We start from the raw sequence: 17,438 nt of genomic DNA on the forward strand, positions 1-17,438 counted from the left end.
TACCAATTTAAATGCGTTTCTGAACTCGTGATCCTTTGCCGTTTGTTTCTGCTATGGCCACCATCAGCTGTTCCTACGTGCGTGGCGCTAATTTTCAAAATAGTTAAACTTTTGCCACTGTGTGGGTTAGTGCTGAACGTGTCATTGTTATTACTTGAGGTTATGGTTAAGAGTAGTAATATGATGGTGTTTAACTGCATTCCTGCATTGGGCTCTATCATACTCTGTGCTAGTTCATAGCCGTGGTGAGTATTTCTCTCCATCTCGCGCTGAACTGCAGTCGACCAATCACAACAGACTGTGTCATCGATCCAGTCAGCGTAGTTTAGCTTCGTGCTAAGGAGGGTTTAGGGAACAAATGAATCGATGAACGAATCATATGGGAGTTGTTGGAATAATTAGGTGAAACTAAATGCATATTATAAGACAATGAAAGTGTTTTTTTGACATTGCATGCATATCAGCCTATTGGAGACCCCCATAACCAAAATATGACCTTTTATAATGCAAAATAGGGGCTGTTTAAATTTGATGCAAATGTGACAGGACTGACCGAAACATGGGGACAATTGTAAGTTTATTTGTATTATGTATTTGTAGAATATATTTATTATTTCATGTATTTAATTAATTGATGTGAATAATAACAACTTTAACTTACTATTTCTGAAGTATTTTATTTCTAAATAAGAATTTATTTCTTTTAGATTAACAAAACTATTAAAGCTGTAGATTCAATTGGGCTGAGGATATGGACAATAACAGGGTTTGTATATTTGCAAAGAGTTTTAAATGAAGAACAAACATCTGAGAACCAAATGAATGACATACTTCTTTACAGAACAGCTCACACAAATCAACCATCAGTCCATTTTAGACAATTTAGGATTAAATACTTTTTATTTACTGTATTTATGTTATTTCAGGGACAGATAATGTACATTTCTGGTAGAATGTCCCCACTTTGGTGTATGTAAATGGAGAGCAAATGTTCATTTGAGGGTTAATTTACACAAACAAGCTGTAATCTTATGTTAAAAATTGTACATATGAGTAAAAAGTAGCCCTGTTTTAAAATCCCATTAAATCATTACTCAAAGGATCATGTCTTGAAATCATAAATAATGAATGATCTTTAGCTTTCTAAATATTTTATCCAACATTATGCAGTAGTCAGACTTTCTAGTATGTAAAGCACAGGAAAACTTTTTTGTTCATAATTTCTTGTTTATAATAACTATTCTGACAGCTAAAAACATATTCAACAATAAACCATTATATATATATATATATATATATATATATATATATATATATATATATATATATATATATATATATATATATATATATATATATATATATATATATATTATTTGACTTTTATTTATTTATTTAACTCAGTAGTCAATGTAGCCAAAAATAGCACAGTACTTTCTAATGATGTCACTTTTGGCCAACGCATTTCTTACCAACATATATTTCCATGCTTTAAGCAGAGCTGAAGCAAGGAGGGGCTTGAAACTTCCTCCTTATGACCTCTGACTGCTTACAATCTGCAAAAAAAGAAGAAGAAAAAAAAAAAGGAATGACAGGCATTTCAATCCGGAGACTCGGAGCTCGGCTGCGTTTATCACGACTTCACAAAGTATGGAAAAGCTCTTTTGAGAAGCGGATCTCAGAGCCGGAGGAGTGAAATGCGTCTGCTGTTATGTCGATCGAGTGGGCTTTGTTGCACAAGTTCTTGGGGCGTCGTATGATTTTTGTTTAGAGGCCCATTGGAGATCGACATGGGCCAGACATCTGTCTCCAGCTTGTCACAGAGAGCGAGCGGTAAGTGTCTGAAGCGGGGCTTGTTCAGTCTGTTTGCTCAGCCGTCACACCGCTATATCTTAATAAACGCCCATGGAGGGAAGACAGACGTGACTTCAGAGATAGTCAAGTCATGTCCGCGGGAAACTAAGTTCATTTTCAGGTCTTACATTGGCAGGTTGTCTTTCATTTAACGCAGTGCTGTTTACGCGATGAAATAAAATGACCAAAGCAAGCGCGTGGATTTGGGCTTGTCGCGTGGCTCGCGTCGCGTGCTTTGTAAACGATCAACAAGTGGGACTTTGTCTAGCGCATCTACTTTATTTTGATAAATTAAGAGTAGCTTACTTAAGGAAAACGGATATACATAAGTTCACTGGCTTGTGCATTCAGGAAATGATTTTCATTCTTTTCTTTATCGTAACGTGCTATCAAAGCGACTTGCTGTGAGATATACCACTTCCTAATTTCAGTCACATTGAGTGAAAACTAATAATTTAACTGAGTGTAATTTTTTTTCTTTAAACGTGTTATTTAGAGACTAATTGTATAACCAAAACATAAAATAACACAAGTAAATGCATACAAAATATATTAGCCTACAGTATTTTTAAAGGATGAATAATTTATATTCGAGCAATTTCAGCATTATGGATGTGACATTTTCAGTAAAAACTTAAGATATAAATACACAGAGAAAGTATATGTTAACATTATATTGAAACATCTGTTTATTTTACAGAAGAAGCAACCGCAGAGTTATGGGATCAGAAAAATATTAATCTGTAAACGTTTTTTATATTTTAAACGAGGAAAATAAACATGTGTTATGGATGTGACCAAAAAAGTCTCCAAGTTTACAGTATACAACATGCGTTGTAGAAAGTCTGTGAATTAAACTGCACAACCCAAAAAAATAATGCATATCAGAAGTATAATAGTTGGCTCACTATAGAACAAACGGGATTGATTTGATTTTAATTAACAATTTTTTTCGCATTTATGAGCAAAAAGCTTCGTTATGGATGTGCCAGATGTAAAATTGCCACTTTTGGGACTTTGATAAATCAAATATAATTGTTTGAAAACATTGACAGAAACGTTTTTGAGTATTTTTACAGTACTGTAAATACAAGCCTACACACATAGAAAGGGGTTGGCTATTTTGGTGAAAACTTAATTTTTTATGGCATTGTTGACATTTACCTGGAATTGCTCATTCCTGGTTTTCCTGAGTCATACTTTTAGATTTTATAAAAAAAATATATATATATATATATATATATATATATATATATATATATATATATATATATATATATATGTGTGTGTGTGTGTGTGTGTGTGTGTGTGTGTGTGTGTGTGTGTATGTTTTTATTAAATTTTGTAGATTTTGATTATTTACTTTTATACCTTAGATAAATATGTTTTCATTAAGTTTGTGTTTGTATGAAATGGGTTGTGTGTTTTTTCTTTTTTTTTCACAATCAATTTTGAGTACAAATATTAATATATTAAGATGCAGTTTAATTATGAATAATGTAGGCTGTATTTTTAAAATCCTGTAGTTCCTGTCATTTGTACCTGTACATTTTGTCATTTATTATGAAAAAAATCATATTTAAACTCCAGCTTTATTGTGGCATGTTCAGCCATTGCTATAAGTGTTGTTATTTTTTGTTTATTTGTTTTTGCTATTTACTAAAGCAACAGTAACAGAAATGTATTTGTGTCATAAGCTGCAAGTACTTTACAATGCACTGTTATTGTAGTCATAAGCTTCTTTGTGCACCAAATGTTGAATCACGGGATTTGCCACTATACCTTCATTTCCCCATTATTGCCAATGTGCTGTCATATACAGATTCTTGTACTTTCAGTTCATCAGCTCTCAAAGGGAAAATTGATAATCTTATTATATTTTCATGAACAATAATAATTTTCCGACTAAATCATGCCTTAAATGTTTTGATTGGGTCTGACTGCTAAATCTGTAGACATTGTACAAATAAATTAAAGCAAGGCAAACATAATTTGACAAATTGAAGACTTAAATGGCACATAATGGTTTCTTCTCTGTTAATAAGACCCAGAAATCTTCAGGTCTGATTATGTCTTACGCCTACAGTATTTTTTGTGAATCGTTTTAAAAGAAAGGGATTACGAGAATAGGCATTTCCTTTCTTCCAGTAGAGCTACCTACCAAGTGTCGACTGAAATTGGCCTATTGTTTATGTCTTGGTATTACAGTATGATTACATAACCCACCAGCAAATGTTAAAGGTGCTATATTCTGCATTGATTCAATAAGTTAAACGGATCTATGATATTTACATAGTGTGTATAAGCATGTGGCTTACGTAAAGTCAAAAATTCTTCAGAAATGGTTTTATATGCTCATTATTACCTCATAAAATACCCCTAGAATAAGAAGATAATAAGATATAATATATATATTAATAATAAGATCATTTGGACTGGTCTTGAATATTAATAATCTGACCAACTCTGTGATTTCTCTCTCTCGCACAAACACAGCATGATGTACTCTGAAATGAACAAGTGTAAAATAACTGCATAATACCTCATTTGTCAAAAAAAATTATAATTTAAGAAACCGAGGCCATATAATTTTTTTTCACTTAAGAAGTGGAGAGGTTTTTTTTTTTTTTAGCCAAGCGTATATAAACATATATACTGTAAACCACCAGAGTCATCCATTTTACTCCTGAGATGTGTTGTGAATAATCTGTAGGCTAAGTTATAAGTAAACTTAACAAAAGAGACTGATAGAGATATATTGTGTTGTACTTTGAAGCTATAATGTAAATGTAAACACATCCAGGAATTAATATCAAACTCTGAATAAACGGATAACATTTAATAAAGTGCTATAGTGTTGTGACACGATGCTTGAACATGCATTAAACACAATACACAGATACTTGTGTTTACATACACAGCAAACAATACAAATGACTTAAAGATACAATTAAACACCTCGTGGCTCTTTGATATGTAGTGTATATTAATGATCCTGTATGCAACATATCAGCTTGTGTTTTGGCTGCAGAACTTCTAATGATGCAGCTGCTCGTCAGGTTGGGCTGACGCAGAACATGACCTAAAATACATGCAAATGTTAAGGGTGTGCTAATGAGTAGGCTAGAATCTCGGAAATAAATGTACAAGAGCTGCAAGATCTTTTCTAAAGATACATATTTACTTAAAGGGCCCATATTGGTACCTCAAAATCTTATATTTGTACCTAAACATTTTAGTAACTGTACTGTAAAAGTACAGTTTTGTACTTTCTTGGTACTAATATGTATCCTTGAGGTATTAATAGGGACCCTTTAGGTACAAATTTGTAGCTTTTAAAAAGGTACCAGTGACCGCTCTCGTACCTTTATTTCTGAGAGTGTTCTGAACTCTTATTATTCAACTATGCCTAGGTGTAACCTGATTTTCTAGGGCACCTTTAATACAAAGCTAGATTTAGCATTCATTGTTGTCTTATTGCATTTACCTAATGTCATAACCATATACGTTAATGAGTCAAATGCTTATTACTAATTGACACATTTAAGTTTTTTATTAAAGAAAAATAAAATAAATAATTGTTTAGTCAAAGCAGTTTTTTAGCAGCCAAATCTGTTTGATTATAACTAGCAGAATACAAAAAGGCGACAAAATGTGGTTGTACTGTAAGAAGCATGCTGTGGATGTTGATATGAGCTGCATTAAATATGTCTCTTGTGAACCGTTTAGTCTCCAGTACCTTATCTGGAAGTTATAGATTTTTAAATAAACGATAACTTTTGTTTCCAGATCATCATGTGAATTTGTCATGTTTCATACCCTTACGGTAATAAAAGAGGAAGTGAGCAATTCAACTTTGCAGACTCAAATGTCATACAAAACATTTTAGCAGCTATGATTCTCGCCCACCCTCAATAATATACTGCTGCATAAAACTAGGCTAAAAGGGACAAGACGACAAACTTTGATTCTGTGAGAAACTTTTCAGGAAGGTTCACATTTGTTTAAATATTTTGAAGTGCTTTTAAAACACGAAGGTTTTGAAGGCCATAACAAACTCTTTCTCTCTGTTTGTGTGTGTGTGTGCGTGTGTGTGTGCGTGTGTGTGTGTGTGTACTGTATGTTAAAAAAGTAAAAAAAATCTTTAAGCATTTTTGGAGATTGGAGTAGTTAAGAATGTCATATAGTTTTCAGTAATGCAAATTGAGTTGATTTTAATTTAACTAATTAACTTTATTTTATTTAAACAAAAAACTCAGCACAGTGTTGCAGTGAGTAATCCCCTTACAGCAAGAAGGTCACTGGTTCGAGCCCCGGCTGGGTCAATTAGCTTTTCTGTGTGGAGTTTGCATGTTCTCCCTGTGCTGGTGTGGGTTTCCTCCGGGTGCTCCGGTGTCCCCCACAAGTACAAAGACATGTGGTACAGGTGAATTGGGTAAGCTAAATTGTCCATAGTGTATGTGTGTGAATGGAAGCTGGATAAGTTGGCGTTTCATTCTGCTGTGGCGACCCCAGATTAATAGGGACTAAGCCGAAAAGAAAATCAAGAAATGCAAATAAACTCCATTAAAATTCCATAAATAAATCTCCATTATTTGCTTCACATAGATTGATTTTTATGTTACTGTTCTGTGTTGAATCTATCTATTGACATTATTATGTAAAATATGTAAATACTCAGGGGCGCCGCAGACATTTTATAAGTGGGGGTGGGGGGGGGAACTGAATGAGATTCAAAAGTTTACATTCATATAATTATTAATTATACCTTCATATATTATTATTAATTAGTTGCTACTGTACGCCCCTGTAAAAACGACATGACCCGTGATGCTGGATTGAAAATTCCACCAATCAGAGAGCCAAGCAAGGAAAGTGCACTAAGACAGTGTTTCTCTACAACGTTCCTGGAGGACCACCAACACAGCATGTTTTGGATGTCTCCTTGGTCTGTCACACCCATTACAGGTCTTTCAGTCTCTGCTAATGAGCTGATGATCTGAATCTGTTGTGTTTGGTTAAGGAGACATGGAAAATGCGTAGAGCTGGTGGTCCTCCAGAAACACTGCGCAAGAGTGTTGAAAAACACAAGAGAACTTAAACTCCATCCTCTTCCATGAAGCACTGTAAATAACACAATCAAGTCTCTCTCCCTTTGCTCTCACAATACTTATGTATTTGTATTTGCATATTTACATAAACTTGAAATATACTATGTCTCTCTAGATATAATGATCAAATTTCTATATAGGTATAAATTCCATGTTTAAATTGTAAATGGCAGACATTTATAACCTCTTTTAATGCTTTCAGGGTTTTGATATTGGTTCAAAACTGATATACAACTCATAATAACTACATAAAGTATTAGACGGGCACCATTTATTGGAAATGTATTTCAACAGTGCAGCTCTACTTATATCTGCTGCATTCACACCTGTTGTTCTGTGCCCTTGAATGAATTCTGCTTGCTCACTTGTGAACCGGCACCCTCTTTGTTTTAAATGAACTTGATCCTCTGGGGTTTGAGCATCTGTGGAATTCTGGCAGTAACTTTTCCTATTAATAATCCAATCAGAGGTGACTGGCTGTTGACAGGCCAGTGAGACCTAGGGTCAGGGGCTCCTTGGGGAAGATTGATTAGTGAAGAGGAGCTTTGGCATCCTCACGATGGTGTTGAAAAGACCACAGATATGTCGTCAGGCACATTCCTGTCGCATGTGTCTGCTAATGAAATCCCTCAGTGCGGTGTGAAAAACATGCTTCATGTTTGGGTTTCGCACATTTCTGTGTGAAAAATGTCCAGTTTGCTGGTCAGGTTTGGACTTGTAGAAATAACTTCAACATTTGTGAATTTGGTGGCCGTAAGAGCAGATTACAGCATTCACACTGCCCACATAAGTGGCGTGAAGAGCACAGAAGAGGTGTACTTTTTGAGCTTTGAGCCAATTCGAGTCTTGTGGGGTACAGTTTTGTGCAGATCTTTTTAAAAGCACAGTCTTTTAATTTGTTTAGGGATTTGTGAAGCAACATAAATAATGGAGTGAACTATATTATATGGTGCTGGGCGATTAATCAAAAAAGAATCTAGATCGACATTCGAAACCTATAATCCATCAAATTTTTCCATGACTAATATTTTTATCCCAACCCCCCGATTACTTTCCCTACCGCGTGTGGAATCATGTGACCCCCCACTCTGTTAAGGCTGATTTATACTTCTGCGTCGAGCTATCTCACTTACAATATGTGAGCATATTTACTGTTCAAAACTCGTCAGTTAACTATGAGGGCAAAACAATAAAATAAATAAATAAAATAATAGTTCATTAATCGCAATCGTGCTAAAATGTTCAATTAAGCGAGATTTTGATTTTAGGCCAAATCGCCTAGCCCTAAGATCATATATTTTGAAGTGTGTTTTAAATGCCATGCAGAGTCTGATGCATTTGATATATTTGAGCGTGTGATGAATTCAAGTAAAGTAATCTGTAAAAAATGAAAGAACATCGAGTTTGTTTCTGTGTGTAGCAAAACCTGTTGACTTGCGTTTTTCATTGAAAAATCGAAAATGATACTTTTAAAATTATTTCTCACCTTGTCCTTTTTACAAGTATTAACTTTTATTCTGTAATGTAGCTAATGTGTTTAGATTAAAAGGTCTGCAATGTTTTAAAAATCAAAGTGCATATTATTAGCACTTTATTTTTATTTACTTATTATTATTATTATTACAAGGTATTTTAACCCTCTACCGCATGGTGTTGCCATATGGCAACATGTTATTTATGTTCATTTCCCTGCCACTGTTTCTTTAAGATTAACGTTCTAATTTTTTATTGGAAAGACAAGACCTTAGCTTAGCCAATGATGATCTTTGGTCAAGTCACATGACCAGCAGTGTTTTCTGTAGTGCGATTTCTGACAGACTGGCGTTTATTGCTAGTAGTTGCTATATGCAAATGTAAATGTCAATAAAAATTTAAAGGATCAAATTATGTCAGATCCACAAAAAAATCTGAAACATCACCTCCAGTAAGTTATGATGACATATTCACAACTCAAAAAAGTTTTATCAAAATAGTTTTTTTTTAAATCGATCAAATGTATGTGTTGCCAAATAGCAACAATGTGTAATACATGCAACATTGCAATGGGTTAGCTAGCTAGCAAGGTCAGCGGTGCTATTTTAAGTTGTAACAATAACAACATGAATGCTAGTAATGTAATGTTGATTAGGCATTAGGCATATGCTAATAGCTTTTGAATTATGGAGAAAATCAAATTTTAATGGCAATACTTTTAATTAGATATAAATACAGAGAACAGTGTATTAGCGAGCACCACCATGTTGTATGGTAAGTGAAAGAAGAAAAGGTTAGAACTGGTTCTTCCTGCAGATGAAAGTGAGGATGAGTTTTAGTGACCATTTGATAAGAGCAGTGATGCAGACAGTTCAGGTAAGTTAGCTCAGAGGCATATAAGACAGGTGTAGTATAGTATATAGTATATTATATAAACATTGTTAGCTAGTAGCTGCATTATTCTGATGCATTTGGATATACTAGACTTGTTGTTTAATTGTTATAATATTTACTGGAGAAAATATTTATATTTACTGTATGTTGTATACATGATAATACAATATTATGATCGTTTTCAATAATATTCAGCAAAAAATGGAATGAAATAAATGAAAGCTGTTGGAATATGAGTTGTTGGAAAGCATGTATAACGTGTCATTTATACGTTCTGTGTTACCAATTAAATAATTTCAAACAACAAAATTATTAATTATAAGGAAAGTTTAAAATTAGAAATTTCTAAGTTGAATCCACTATTGGACGTTGTTTCCCATATGGCAACATATCATAAAGTACCTTAAATTTAAAAAAAAAAAAAAATTTTACAGCATGTCAAGTAAAAAAAAAACCAGTAAAATATTTTTAACAGATTTATCATAATGTGTGCAATAGAGGGTTTAATCATATTAAAATATATATTATATATAGTATATATACTCTCCAATATGTCCTAAAACGATTAACTGCTGTAATGTGTCATGTTTTCACATAAGCTTTGTTTCTATATAGATCTGCAACAAATTTGTATAATATCAGCCTATGACCTTCATGGATGCCAGTGAATAATGTCTGATTTAGGGCTGTTGAATGTAACAATGTGTAGTATATCATATGGACAAAACAAAAAAAGTTTCATATTATGCCCTTTCATTTATTTCCTGGTGTCAAAAAATACACCATTTCATAATATGAGCAGAATATTACACACGATTATGGAGATGCCAAAAAAAACATGAATTGCACAGCATTGTGAGAAATCTTGTAAGTACAATGTTTACATTTCATTTAGCAATAATGCATTGGAAAATAATAAATTGCATGAAATCCAACCTGAAATCTCAAACCGAGTTTTAAGACATTTTAAGACTAGATTTGATTTGAAGTTATTTTTACCAGATGTCGTATTGGGCATACAAGAATAACCCATGTTTTTTTGCTCAAAGATGAAGACCCCACTCAGTGTCTGTGCTGCAAAACTCAGCTTACTGTAAAACACATTTTACTGGACTGTCCTGCTTTTAATGATTCTAGAAGACTTTTATTATGAAATGAACTCTCTTAAGGACATTTTCAATAAAGTGACACCAGAAAAGATTTTAGAATTCTTATCATATATTAACACTAAATATCTTATTTAACTTGTGTATTCATTTATTTGTTGTTCTTAATTGTTTATTTAAAAAATATTTAATATTGAAATGTTCTTGCCATGAAAATAGCCTTGGTTGCTGACATGGCAATAAATCAAAAATACATTACATTACATTTAGCAATATTTTTTTTATGTTTTACCTGTAATCATTAGTTTTCGAAAAGTGTTTTATATTTGATTCATATTTATTTAATATTTTTAAATTTTTAATCAAACCTTTTTCCTGAAGTTCTAAATAAAGAAATATGATCACATATGAAATTAGAACATTTCTGAGTATATACTTTAAAATTTAAAAAAATGTTTACATGTGGTCAATGTATATAAACTAACAAGTGATTGAATTTATGGAAATGGTACTATATTGTAATATATAGTGTTATCAGGAATTCTGGATATAGCATGGCTTATATTGTGATGCATATTGTTATCAGTTGAACACTTCTTCTCTGATTTTGTCTTAAAACACTTTGGTCCATTCATTTTGTCAAATTAATTTCTAAAAATGGCATTTTTTGTTGAAGTAAAAAATAACAAGCAGTTTTTGCTTTCACTAAAATCTTTCTCTGCACTTTCTCAAAAAAAACTCCTGTTGTAATCAGTTAAGCTGTGAAATAAATCCCTTGCATTCTGTCTGTACTGTAGTTTGGTTGTTACTCTCTAAATATGCCAATGTAATGTAGTGGAGGTTAATCTTCTACTAATACTTTCAATGTTTTATCATCAGACTCATGCTTGTATTGGTAAAAATGGTGTTCATTTAAAATGGCAAAAATCTACAGCATGGCTACTGTGCTTATAGTCACTGAGTCACAAAAGACTGGGCCATCTGATAAGTCAGTGCTGATTGGGCTCACACGATAGATATAAACATTTTGTTTATTTTGAACATATTACATAATAGAGTGGTGTATTTCATGGCATCAGTACTTGGAAGAATAATCACTGATGGTGTTACATTGTTTTTATTTTGTCAGTTTGTAAGAAAGTGAATCTATAACTTGACAATGCTTTAACTTGAAAATACAGCAAATTATTCCTCTGGGTTCTGACATAATTCCTGCACCACTCTATGTAGGCACTTTTGCAGTGGTATTGAGTTTACTATAAATCTATTTTCAATCATAAATTGCTTGTAAATTAGCCACAAAGTAACACTGAATTAACACATTTACACCAACATTGAAAACTGTATTTACAACCTGGGCACGAATTGACTCCCTAATTAACGCTTGATACCCGTGAAGGACATCAAAAACAAGATGTACTGTATGGGGAGAGTCAGCCCTTTAATAGCGAGAAATCTTTTTCTCTGATCTGTATCTTAAATAATAATATTAGTAATAAAGAATTATAGATAATGTAAATACACATTTGACACCTCTAAAATGGTTCATACTATTGTGAATGCATTATCGTGGCAGTCAGTATATGGAAAAAAAAATCATTCAGCAGTCCTATATACATCAATATGCACCGATATACATCGTAAGTGTTCACAAGACCCATTTCTTGTAAAATAGGTGTCTGTATCTACATATAGCCTAAAAGTAAAGTCAAATTAGATGCATTCATTCATTTTCTTTGGCCTAGTCCCTGATTTATCAGGGGTCACCACAAAGGAACGAACCGTCAACTATTCTGGCATATTACCACAGCGTATGCAGCAGTTTTACACAGAGCAGTTTCCTTTTCAACCACAACCCAGTACTGGGAAACACATGCACTCATACACTAAGGACATTTTTTTTAATTCATCCAATTATCTATAGCGCGTGTCTTTGGACTGTGGGCGAAACCGGAGCACCCAGAGGAAACCCACACAAATACTAGGAGAACATGCAAACTCCACACAGAAATGCCAACTGGCCCAGCTGGGGCTTGAACCAGCAAACTTCTTGCTGTGGGCCACCTAAATTACATGCATAGTTTACAACTTAACCCACAGTAACCACTGAAATAGCTAATCAGAGTAAGTTCAATACACTCAATATCCCTAAAAGCACTGAAACTTCCAAATGTTTTAACAATATATTAGATGTAATTTAAAGAAATACATGAGTTTAATTCACTGAAGCATTTTTTTCTCAAACTAACATTACTGAAAAAATTGACCCCCCCCCACCCCAAATATTACTAACAATAATCATATTAATAATAATATAATAATCATATGATCATGTACTGTTTTAGTATTGTAGTTGTCATCTGCCAACCTAAACCTACAAGCTTTTTAATGCATGATGGATTCTGATTGGCTGTCAGTATTTTTGATGTTCATCGGCTTGGGGAAAAATTTACATAAAGATATGAGCAACGCTGGTGTCCAACAAACATTGAACTTGAAATGTCTGAGAAAGGCAAAAAGCTATAATGCTTTATAACGGTGACCCATACACACACTGACCCAGGTCTCTGCTGTAATCCTGCGGAGAACAATGAAAGTGTGTGTGCGTTTGCTTGAAATGATAAATGGTGTCACTGCTTTGCAGCCTGACTCTTTGTTTATTGTTCTCAGTTCTTTGATCTGATTTGGCGGATTGGAATGGCTCTTATGATCGTTTTACACTTCATCTGGCGAGGTGTGCCTGTGACTTTAGGTCGGCTGTTCTGTTGGGTTTATGTTTGATGAACGGGTTTAATATCTTCTCGCCTGGGTCATGTGGAAAACCACACCTCACTGCGAGAATCTGTTTATTTTACTCCAGCTGAGTAGAGGTGATGTAGGGGTGAAGGTGTAGTGGAAGAGAGTTCAAATCTTAAGCTTCAGATGGGCAGATAACATAAAATAATTACAATTTTCAGCGATTGTAGGCCTTGAGGGATGTATTGGCATGGCAGGTCAATTTTAATAGTAAAAGTTGTAGCCAGTCATCCAGTCATCACATTCACATGATACTTCAGAAATTAAAGAGCCTGTATTATGTGGTTTTGAAAATGACCTTCCATATAGTGTGTAGCACAGCTTTAAGTGAAGTGAAATATCCAGCTAAGGCTTAAATCTGAAAGTGCACCATGTTTAAAACTGGATTTATCTATAAAAGCGTCGACTCGGAGTGGTTCAAATGAATAGTTGGGGTAAGGAATCTTTAGCTGTGTTGGCGTGACGTCAATACGCAACTCAAGCTCCGCGCATTTGTTGCATGCGCAGATCCAGGAAAATTTAAACCCCTGGCCCCGCTCATGAACACTAGCAAAGAAAAATAAGACAAACACTGTAGCAGATCCCGGTTGAATCATGTCACAAAGACGCTGTGCTTTGGAGTGTGAGGGAAAGTTAGGCCCAATCCCAATTCTATTTTTGTACCCCTACCCCTTCCCCTTGGCCCTTACAACCGAGGGTTAAGGGGAAGCACTTCAAAATTTACCCCTAAGAATTTGGACACCACTACAGCACCTGCACACGTCATCATATGTCATCACGATCTCTTGCTTCATATGAGATCAGACGATCGCGACTGCTGTAGTTATTCCAGTTGTGTTTTTTGGTATTTATCTTCAGGAAATCACTGAGGGCACATATTATGTTATCATGACCATCAAATGTGGCAAGAAGATTGTAACTGTACTATGCATTTACATGTGGCCATATTCATCTATGTAAACACACCCAAAACAACATTAACATTATACCAGACACTAAAAAGCTCATTGACAGCCACTAGACTTTTCTGACAGGGTATTCCAATGTCATCGAGTGTCAGAATGTTGTGGGACTGCTGTACAGTAGTTATTAATAGGGAATATAGATCGCGAAATTTAGCAGTTTTTATTTTAGCGTTTTTTTTTTTTTTTTTAACATGACGGTGAAACATGAACGTGGTTATGAATATATTAAAACATATGTTTGTTTGTTGTAAAAATTCGTAATAATGACAAAAAATACTAATTTGTGGATCCCCTTACTTCTGCGTGCACCTGTGGCTGGTGTATTCTGGGAAATTTTCTTACCCCTTGGTTTTAAGTGTGGTTCTAAAAAAGTCTTCGTTTGAAGGGGTGTATACCCCTTGCCCTACGCCTTCAAGCTAAAGAGAATTGGGACACCACTACTTCACGGACATGCTCAAAACGAGGGGTAGGGGTAAGGGGAAGGGCTAAGGGGTAGAATTGAGATTGGGCCTTAGTGTTATTTTCCCTTCCCAAAGATGAGGCTGTGAAGAGTCAGTGGTTGATTTTCGCAAAAATACCTCAGCATTATAGCCCCAGCCTTGTGTTGTGTTCCTGTCATTTTTCTGACGAGTGCTTCTGCAATCTACACGCTTACGATGGGGCATTTGTTGGCCGTTTGTAAAAGGAAGGATCAGAAAAGACTATTGCTGTATGAGACTTTGTCAGAGCTTGACAGGAGCTTTACAGTACACAGTTAATGGATCAGTTTCTTCCTTCATTTTTCAAGTGTAAGTAACTTGAGCACGATTTAAAATGGTTGCCTCCTTGTTTTCTCTAGCTTGCAAATTGTATATTTAATAGTGTGTTGTTACTTGTAACAGCTTGTACTGTATCTGTTTAACTCTTCATATTCTCATATCGCGTGTAAAACCATGTTGAAAACACGACAAGTGCCGCTTGTTTATGGATTTAAATGCGTTTGTTAGCTCGCATTCTACTGCCGTTTGTCATTGCTATGTCCACCGTCAGCTGTTCCTACACACGTGCGGCGGTCAAGTTTCAAAATAGTTCAGCCTTTGCCACTGTGTGGATTAATACTGAATGTGTGTCATGGTTAAGAATAGAGCAATATGCTGGTGTTTGACTGCATTGCTTTAATTCACTCCTGCATTGGGCTCACACATACACTCTGCACTCAGACTACTTCAAAATTGTTTATAAGCTGTGGTGGACATCTCTTTCTGTCTCACGCTGAATGCACTCAACCAATCGCAATAGACTGGGTTATCGGACCAATCGGTGCTGATTAGCATCGTGCTAAGGAGGGGTTAGGGAACAAATGAATCGCTGAACGAATCATAAGGGAGTCGTTGGGATAATTAGGTAAAAATAAATGCATATTATAAGACAATGATGAACTTGCATGCATATCAGCTTGTTGTTTGAGACCCCCAAAACCAAAATTTTATCCTTTTAATGCATAATAGGGGATCTTTAATGATAATTTACTGATTTGCTATTTTTACTTTTAAAGTAAGTTAAGTGTGTCGGCGCCAGTAGTGTAGTGGTTAGTGTGTCGACACATGCACTCCGGTGCTCACCGCGACCCGAGTTCAATTCCCACCTCGTGGTCCTATGCCGATCCTTCCCCTGCTCCCCATGCTTTCCTGTCAATACTTTACTGTACTATCCATTAAAGGTGAAAACCCTGGAAAATTAAGTTTAGACTTTTTTGGTCTTACTTTTAGCTGGATTCTTCAATTAGAATGTGAAACATAAGTCTTTTTTGACATCTTAAAAATATTTACTATCATGTTTGATCAGTTTATTGTGTGCTTGCTGGATAAAAGTACCTTATTTTAATTTAATTATCTTGAATACATGTATATTATGTATTTTTTGTGTATGTTATTCATGGAAAGAGGCAGCTAACTGTTCTTATTGCTGAATGGCGATGTTTGTTGTTATGGTCAGAAACATTCATTCACAAGCATTTCCTGTTATAAAGCCAGTTGACAATTTTCCATTGTTTAAGGGTAAGCTTTGTGTGTGCGCGTGTGTGTGTGCGTGTGTCTCTTTATTTTAAATTCATTTCATTCAAAATTGTGCTCTTGCTGTGATTCACTTTTAGTGGAGGGGCTGGAAAAATCTTCTCTTGCCAACTGTGATGTGGTGGGAAGCTCTCAGTCTCCTCAGTTGAAAGGAAAGGGGAAGCTCTCTTCACTGGGTAAGATCTTTAAACCTTGGAAATGGAGAAAGAAGAGAACCAGTGATAAGTTCCAGGACCTCTCTAAAGGTATATCACCATTTATTAATACCATTTTATCCAATGTTATGCATTTGTCTGTGTAAAGCATATTGAAAATATGACATCTTCTTGGCTTTCCTTGATGCTTCCTCACAATGTCACAAATAAAAGTTTTTTCATCCGGCATGACATTTAGGTGATTAGGATGGATGAATATGGAACATGTATTATGAAATGTATTGCACACAACATATTACTGCTGGCTGCATGTTCAGTTAACTTTGAGAGCCATTGTAACCATATAGTGGCCTTAATATAATGATATCTTAACACATACTTTATCTTTGTAGTTCTGGAGAGGAAAATATCCACCAGGCAAACACGAGAAGAGCTCATAAGAAAAGGTGTACTTATTCCAGACCAAGGTGAGAGTTTAAATAAATAAAGTGAATGTCACATTCAGTGTGCATGTACAGTGCATCTGGAAAGTATTCATAGCGCTTCACTTTTTCCACATTTTTTGTGTTACAGCCTTATTCCAAAATGGATTAAATTCATTAATTTCCTCAAAATTCTACACACAATACCTCATAATGACAATGTAAAAAATTGTTGCAAATTTATTGAAAATAAAAAACCTGAAAAATCACATGTACAAAAGTATTCACTCCCTTTGCTCAATACTTTGTTGATGCACCTTTGGCAGCAATTCCAGCCTCGAGTCTTTTTGAATATGATGCCACAAGCTTGGCACAGCTGTCTTTGGGAATTTTCGCCAATTCCTCTTTGCAGTACCTCTTATGCTTTGTCAGGCTTGATGGGAAGCAACTGTGTACAGCCATTTTCAGATTTCTCCAGAGATGTTCAATAGGATTTAGGTCTGGGCTCTGGCTGGGCAACTCAAGGACATTCACCGACTTGATTTTTCAGGTTTTTTATTATTAATAAATTTGCAACAGTTTCAAAAAATCTTTTTTCACATTGTCATTAT

The 17,438-nt window shown here is 34.7% G+C and overlaps 1 protein-coding gene across 3 annotated transcripts in view; it reads left to right on the forward strand.

Moving 5' to 3' along the window:
• phactr2 (phosphatase and actin regulator 2) overlaps positions 1-17,438 on the forward strand; it is a 56,281-nt gene that overhangs the window by 10,205 nt on the left and 28,638 nt on the right. Inside the window, exons 1-3 of one of the 3 annotated variants that reach the window (XM_056471201.1) lie at positions 1,544-1,833; positions 16,331-16,495; positions 16,798-16,872. In XM_056471201.1, coding sequence (XP_056327176.1) covers positions 1,791-1,833; positions 16,331-16,495; positions 16,798-16,872 — 283 coding nt within the window. In that variant the 5' untranslated portion in view covers positions 1,544-1,790. Of the gene's footprint in view, positions 1-1,543; positions 1,834-16,330; positions 16,496-16,797; positions 16,873-17,438 lie in introns of those variants that run through there. The other 2 variants (XM_056471203.1, XM_056471202.1) reach the window with 2 other exon arrangements.

Source organism: Danio aesculapii, chromosome 13 (assembly GCF_903798145.1).
Source record: "Danio aesculapii chromosome 13, fDanAes4.1, whole genome shotgun sequence".
Taxonomy (NCBI): Eukaryota; Metazoa; Chordata; class Actinopteri; order Cypriniformes; family Danionidae; genus Danio; species Danio aesculapii.